Genomic DNA, 7,625 nt, shown 5'->3' with positions numbered 1-7,625 from the left:
CACCGCCCACCGCAAACTCTTGGATTACTTTTTAACAACGAATAGTGGGATTAACTGTCACGTTATAACGCCCACATGGATGTAAAGGCGGACATATTTGGTGTAAAGGGGATTTGAAGCCGGGATCCTCAGATTATGAGTCCAGCGCCCTAACCACCTGGCCATGCCGGGCCCGAAGTATTCATACCCCATTGAAAAAAAAAAGGAAAAGTGAACGTTTTCTTTAAATAAAAAAAATTCTGTGAAGTAATTCAGTTAAAAAGTGTTCGAATTGTGCTCTTTGGTCACACACAACTCATCGCATCAAAATTATTTAATGTACAGAGATATAAATGTTCACAAATTTTACTGATATAAACGATAATGTTTTTATATGTTGAAAGTGGTGCAAATTATTGAAAAAATAATACGTTTTAAGAACTACAGTTCCTCAGTACTATATTGAAAAATTAGATCAATAAAGATCTAATCAAACCCTCATGCACAGCCCTAGTGAAGGTTGTGTTTTTGTTCTGAGAAGAGTACTTTTATTTGAAATTATGTTCGGTAATAACGACATGGTTGTTGTATACCACATTGATTTTTGTATAATTGTCTGAATCTTGGATACCAACAGTGTAATTTTCGATGGGTTTTTGTGGTTTCATTCAATAGATAACGCTGGAGTTTTAATCACATATATAGATACTGACATTCACGCTACAAATAAACGTTTTGAGAAGGCTTGATTGAGTAATAAAAATACTTCGTTACAAATGTATGACGTTTCGACAAGATTTTATTATCCTCAAGTACGAAACGTCGTACACTTATAGTAAAAATTTTTGATTACCCAGTCAAGCCGTCTCAAAGCTTTTATCTTCTAAAAAGTGGGTTCCTTGTTAAATTTTAATCTATTAAAGTAAGATTATTTTTGAACAAGAAGACCCGAAGTCATGCCATCTAGTGGTGTCGACACAAACAATGACGTTGAAATTAATTTCTTAAATTATTACTAAAAGTGTCACTTTTAGTATCACTGTTAGAAAAACATTATATTTATTATTTTAACTTTCATTTGCAACATACTGTTTTAGTTTAGTTTACACATTATATCTTTTTTTTAGTTTAGTTTATAGAACCGTGCAAAAGTCCGAGCCCAAGCACTCAGGTTTCCATAAAAACCTATAGACGAGGGGAGATGTTTTCGTTATTATATACATGTACTCAATAATACAGTTTATTAAGCTTGTTGTCGATTATTGATGTTTCATTTGCAACATTACTTTTCTAATGGCACCAACAATTTGTATTTGTAATACGGTCATATTTGTATCATCACCAATTTTTCCTTTCCCCAAATTACGTTTAATCAGCACAAAATTTTTAATTTATACCATTATATTTAAAGACAGAACAGGTTACTAGTCTCACAGAGTACTAGTGGCTGCTATTTGCTGCTTTTTCTTTTTTACACCATCAATTCTGATGTATTATAATGACAAAATGCTTTAAACACTTCAATCGAGAGAAAATAACGCCGAAGTCTGAGTAAATTGTACTAAAATACAACTTTGTATTTTCTATATTATTTATCTGTTGTTACTTTCGTTAACAGTATTGGTTACATTATATCGCATGTCAAATTGTATTTTTTACATTGATTTATTGCACTTTTATCATATAGATTATTTTGCATATTAGCTTAATATATTCATTTAGGACTAGCCTAAATCTAAGCTAGCCGAACTTAGTGAGATACTATTGAAGTTGTACCAAAAAATATTGCGAACAAGGGTACCCAACTGATGACAAAAATGCATTTTAATATTTTTAAGTAGAGACTCACAACCTTTTGTGGTCATATGAGCATTTTTATTGCAACAATACTTTTTAAGTGCAGTTTTCAACATGTTTAAGCCTCATTATCTTAGGCCTAACATTAGTTAAGCACTTACTAAGTACGGGCTATATTCGATAAAGATAAAAATTAACACAGTAATTTGTGTGCGTTTTTTTGCTGTAGTTTATTTAGGATTGAACTTTACCCGACTTAATACTATCGGTAAAAAAGACTTATAGTATATTTATACAACGTAACGCTAAACCTTTTTGGAGATTTTTTTAATAAGCTTTTAATACATTGTTGCACAAAACATCTACTAAAGTATATTTACGTCCGTCATTTATTTACATCTTTTGAAATAAAATGCTCGCACGTGCGTATTTAAGTAGTAAGACAAGCTTGCATTTTCAGGATAATTTGGTTTGTTTTAAATTTCACACAAAGCTTCACGATGACTATCTGTGCTAGCCGTCCCTAATTTAGCAGTGTAAGACTAGAAAGAAAAGAGCTACTCATCACCACCTATCTCCAACTCTTGGGTTACTCTTTTACTAACGAATAATGGGATTGACCGTCACTTTATAACACCCCCACGGCTGAAAGGGCGAGCATGTTTGGTGTGACAGGGATTCGAACCCACGACCCTCAGAGTATGAGTCGAGTGCCTTATTCACCTGGCCATGGTGGGCCTTCAGGATAGTCAAAAACTGAGTGTTGTTACGATAGTTATGTAATTATCTATACTAATTAGCAGGTTGATTTTTAAGTAAGTGTGGAATAAACGTTTTAAGTCCACCTTTAAAACATCAGAACCGTTCTAAATGCTCTGAGAGGATAAAAAAAAAAAAGAGAGAGAAGCGAAGAAATTATCATCCAGGAACCTAATGGTTGTTTGATGAAGTAGCCTTATTAACAGTGATAAGAAGTTTTAAGTTAAGAAATAAAGAGAAACTCATAAATTTTAAATGACACTCCATTGCACAATTGTTTTCCCGTGTTTCTAATTAATGAGTATCAGAGGTAAGTTGTATTACAAACCAAAACGGTGTGCTACATTTAATTTATTACTTGTTCCGAAAATGTTTATAACTTATGACACTTCAGACACCATAGGATAAATTACATTCCAGGACTAGTGAATGCGAATTAAAAATTTTAATATAAAGAGTACATTCAGCGGAGGTGGAGTCGTGGACTGTACGGCCAGTCGGCCATGTCGAATGTTCTGATGGTTCAGGTATAGCCATCCCTAACTTTGAGCGGTTCATCATATTTAGCTCGCCACGAGAGTTTGTCCGTCTTTTTGAGCATGTAATGATATTGACTGTCAATGTTATAACACATTCAAAGCTGAAAATACTGAATGTGTCCAGTAGCAACAAGCTTTCTATAAGCAGTCCAATGACATTCAAACTATGTCGCCTATCTCTAAATTTTGTATTGATGGTATAAACAAATAAGAGGGAATTATCAATAGCCGCGGCCCTTGAAATTCTCTTAGATGGAATCAATGTAAATTAATATAAGACATTTTTCTTTTTTATTATCCATATATCTGTGCGCAGCAGTATCGAGCGTGGAGTGCTCTTACACCAAATTCGAATTTATTACTCATCACGATCTCAACAACGAACCCTCAACTTGAAATTTGTTTAGGCGAGATTAAAGTAAATTCACCTATGAGACCTTGGATGTGGTCAAATACACCAGTCGAAAGAGTTAAAACTGTAATTAGATGTCAAATCGTTCAAGAGATGAAAAACTTGGACATGTAAATCAAATTGCCCTCCTCCTGCCAAGCTAGTGCTTTGAAGTAACATTACCTAAACACTACGTTTAAATACAAAATTATCCGGTTGTAGCTTGCTATTTAGTGTGCCTTGACCGTGAATACGAGCATTAATATTTCACGACCCGCTGACGCGAAAATGCACCCCACCGTTTTGAGCCATGGATGTTCTATAAGAGTGATTGTCAAATCCAACTATTCGACCAAGATATGAAATGGCATTGAGTACTGTTAACTAATAGAATCTTCTGTAGACTTTCACTTCAGAATTCGTAACAACTATACGCAGATAGCTCTTTGTATAGTGATGCGTAAATTTCCGAAACGCATCAAAACTAATATTCTTTGTGTGTTTCATGTAAATCAAGTGGTACTTTCACCGGTGTTAAGACTAGTAATTCTAAAGTAAAAGCACAAATACGTATAAAGTGGCACATACCTAAGCTTTATAATTACCTTGAGATATGTAAATAAAATGTATCTAGCTATTGAGGCAATTTTCCCAAGAAAATATTGCGTTCTTTCTGGCAAATCTACAAAGTAAGTTTGTTTGTTTCTTTTAGTGCAAAGTCACATTTGGCTATCTGTTATGTCCACTACGAGAAAACTGAACTTCAAATTTTAGCGTTGTAGGATATTGAGCTTACCGCTGTCCCATCAGAGTGCAGGAGAAACTAGAAAGACGTTATTAATTAATAAATTACAACTTTAAAATCACATGAAAAACAGAATCTTCAAAAATAAAAATCTACCTAAGTGGCAACTCAGTTTCACAGCTTACAATGCGAAAATTTAAGTTTCAAAGCATAAGCTGGAAACCACAGGTATCTTTGTACTCAATACCAAAGTAGAGTATAAATACAATGCAAATTACAAAACGCAGAGTATAAATTTTATTGTGAACACCTGTGAATAAGCTTATTATATTCTGTAGGAAACTCACGTTTCTTCTTAATATGACTTTTTAAATAATGAGTGATATGATACATATAACACTCTATTTCTGTCATTTCTAAACTATATTTGCTAAAATTATATTTAACTATAGAATGTTATTAATTTTGAAAGTTTATTTTTCATTATTTTTTTCAGACAAAGTTAAATATGCATATAGCCAATATTTTTTTCTTAACGGTATTAACAGTTTATATTTTTCGAAATTTTCTAACAATCATTTCCCTCAAAAATTCTATTTTATCATTCGTATATTCTTGATTTTCTGTTTTGTTCGTGCTAGCGACATTATTGTAGTATATTTGGTATCGCTAGTTCTATTACTATAATAATTAATAATTGTTAGCATTACAGGTGAGTAGGAATATTGCCTATTGTGTATTAAACTCGGTTCATTGGAATTAATTTGTCAAATTTTAATAACATTCTAGACCAACTTTCGTTTTTCAGGAATACCTCGAATATTAAGCAACACTCAAAAAAGAACTTAGGCCTAACGTTAGGGTTGACGTTTTCTTTTGTGTATTTATATCCTGTGTAGTTGTTTTATACTTCTTTTTTATTTTGAAACAGTTTCAAGAAGCGTTTCTTTGAGAATTATCTAAGAAATAAATTAATTTGTTATTCAAACGACATTTTTTAAAAATTCTAAATGCGTGTAAAGTGTAAGAAATCGTTTCTATCTTAATAAAATTACGGATCAACGAAAACCAAGGTCATCAAGGATTACAATCAGTGTAAAACTAAAACGTAAATTTTAGTAATTTTTAACAATTAAACGTAATTGTTACTAATACTAGGATCTATTGCTTTAGTTTTGTTTTGCAATTCATAACAATGCATTTAAAAGATTGAGATAAAGCCTGATACTGTTCTAATTTATAGAACATTTAATTAATCTTCATGAACTCGTAATGTAAGACTGGCTATGGTTAAGAATGCTCCTTTCTTTAGATCTTGTTTATTCACTTGGTAGACTAAGAAATTAAAGTCTAATCTAAGTTCTAACATATCTAGTGTTTATTTCAATCGTAACTCAGGTTCTAAACAATATATGTTTATGATACTGCTATGTATGCAAGATTACCACTACCATATACCTTAAGATGGAAGTGCAGAAGCTAGAATGTTAAATGAATATCCCTTTTCTAGAAGTTGACATTACATGTGTGTATGTGTTTATTTTTGTTTGTAGAAACACTAATGCCAAGTATTTTTGTGCAGTTTATTCTTTTTCTGAACTTAGTGATTCTAGTAAGTACTGTTTGTTTGTAATAAATGCAAACAAAAAGAAATATATCTTTCTGTTAAATTTTAATTTATTTCAGTAGTTTTAAAGTACACTACCTACTCTTGTATGGAATATTGGTATTCGCCAAGAAAATTTCAATCTCTTCACCCATATTTTGGGGTTGCATAAAACTTAGTGTTGTACAAATGCTTAATTTATGTTTAGTCATATAGCTGGTCATATAGTGCAGTTACTGTTTTAAGTACATATGAACTAGTTGTATATTTATTTGTTAAATATTTAATTATTTGCTGTCTTTTTACAGTACTACTGAGCCACAAATGTTGCAGGACACAGCTGAAGTATAACAGTAGCTATCCTGTATTTATCCACACATAGAGCTAAGCTCTCAAAAGAAACTGTTGACAACATCATTTTTAACTTGCTTTATTTTCTCTGTTTGTTTATTTAAAACTAGTACAGAATGGCTGAAAGTGACAATGGGAATGAAAGAGGTAATGTAACTGCTAGAATTGATGATGATATATGCCGTGACTTTCTGCGTAATGTGTGCAGGCGGGGGTCAAACTGCAAATACAAACACCCAGAACCTGAAAAAGAAAATCAAGAAGGTGGAAACAGGGATATTAAGTTCTGCCGTGATTTCCAAAATAGAGGTTGTCGTCGAGCTAACTGCAAGTTTGTACACTGCACTAAGCGGGAAGAAGAATATTATATAAGTACGGGAAAGTTACCGAGACATGTGCAGGAAACTTTAGGAGAGAAGGTTCCAGTTTGCAAAGACTTTTGAGGGGTTTTGTGTTTGGAATTTATTGTAAGTTCCGACATTAACGACACATGAATATGAAATGGAAATGGGTGGGGGAAGAGGAATACCTGTTATGGGTGACTCAGAGTTTGATGATTTTGGATATGAGTTTCAGCCACAGCGTAAACGGCCAGCTTTTGATAGTAGTTTTGCCACTGGTGATGGGCAAGATGGTCCTGGGGTGTTGCTGCCCACTCCTGGTTCTGACCCAATGGCAAACACTTCCATGCCCGATGTTCAAATGTTGGAAGGGGAAAACTCAATTCTACGACGGAAAGTAGAGGAACTGAAAAAACAAGTTACAGAATTAACTTCAACTGTCGAGTACCTGTTGGAACAGAATGCACAGCTGCGTGCATCTAAACAGTCGAGTATGCCCCCTATTAATCCATCTCCTAAATCATATTCATTCCAAAGCAGTGGACCAAACACCACCCGACCTTGGTAACTTGGCAGGTTAAATGTTTCACTTTCATGGAGGTTTTAAAGCCAAGTTGATGAGTTTAAAGTGCTGAAGTTAGTAGTAATTGTTTTAAAAATATCCAGTCATTCTTCATCTGATAAACTCAAACTTTTTTTTTTCTTTTCCCAGTTCCCTAAGAACTTCAAATGAAAGTTTTGTAATGTTTCAGAACATGTTTTATATCATTGGGGGAAAGTATACCATAATGTATTGCAGTTAATAATAAGCAAACATTAGCATTCTAGAGGCACTCATAGGTAGTGAAAGTGGGTTATTTAACATTTATGAAACTTTATTTTCTCTTATTCTTTTGCTCTTCACTTACAAACAGCTACAAGAAGTCAATGACTGAATAATAATTATTGTGATGTTATATTTTTGTCAAGGTTGAAAATTCCACATTATGTCTGTCATAACAGGTTTCTGTATGTGGATGTGCTGATACGAAAACCATTTGTTTATTGATTAAACATCTTTCGTTTTTGGCTAATTTGTCATAAATTGTTGAATTTACCTAACTATTAGTTTACTTCA

The 7,625-nt window shown here is 33.0% G+C and overlaps 1 protein-coding gene across 1 annotated transcript; it reads left to right on the top strand.

Moving 5' to 3' along the window:
* Positions 1 to 4,798: 4,798 nt before the first annotated feature.
* Positions 4,799 to 7,214, top strand: LOC143235666 (zinc finger CCCH domain-containing protein 10-like). The gene is made up of 3 exons (XM_076473889.1): positions 4,799 to 4,922; positions 6,125 to 6,605; positions 6,640 to 7,214. Exons 2-3 carry the CDS (start codon positions 6,284 to 6,286, stop codon positions 7,074 to 7,076), a joined length of 759 nt encoding a protein of 252 aa, XP_076330004.1. The 5' UTR covers positions 4,799 to 4,922; positions 6,125 to 6,283; the 3' UTR covers positions 7,077 to 7,214.
* The last annotated feature ends 411 nt before the right edge of the window (positions 7,215 to 7,625 follow it).

Source organism: Tachypleus tridentatus, chromosome 12 (genome assembly GCF_004210375.1).
Source record: "Tachypleus tridentatus isolate NWPU-2018 chromosome 12, ASM421037v1, whole genome shotgun sequence".
Classification (NCBI taxonomy): Eukaryota; Metazoa; Arthropoda; class Merostomata; order Xiphosura; family Limulidae; genus Tachypleus; species Tachypleus tridentatus.
The sequence above is the reverse complement of the archived record's forward strand: the minus strand, read 5'-3'. Positions and strand labels throughout refer to the sequence as shown.

Excerpts from the sequence above, each read along its gene's own strand:
- LOC143235666 (XM_076473889.1), top strand. The coding sequence starts at position 6,284 with ATGGCTGAAAGTGACAATGGGAATGAAAGAGGTAATGTAACTGCTAGA. Across the intron at positions 6,606-6,639 it reads GGTTCCAGTTTGCAAAGACT|TTCCGACATTAACGACACAT; the intron begins TTTGAGGGGTTT and ends ATTTATTGTAAG.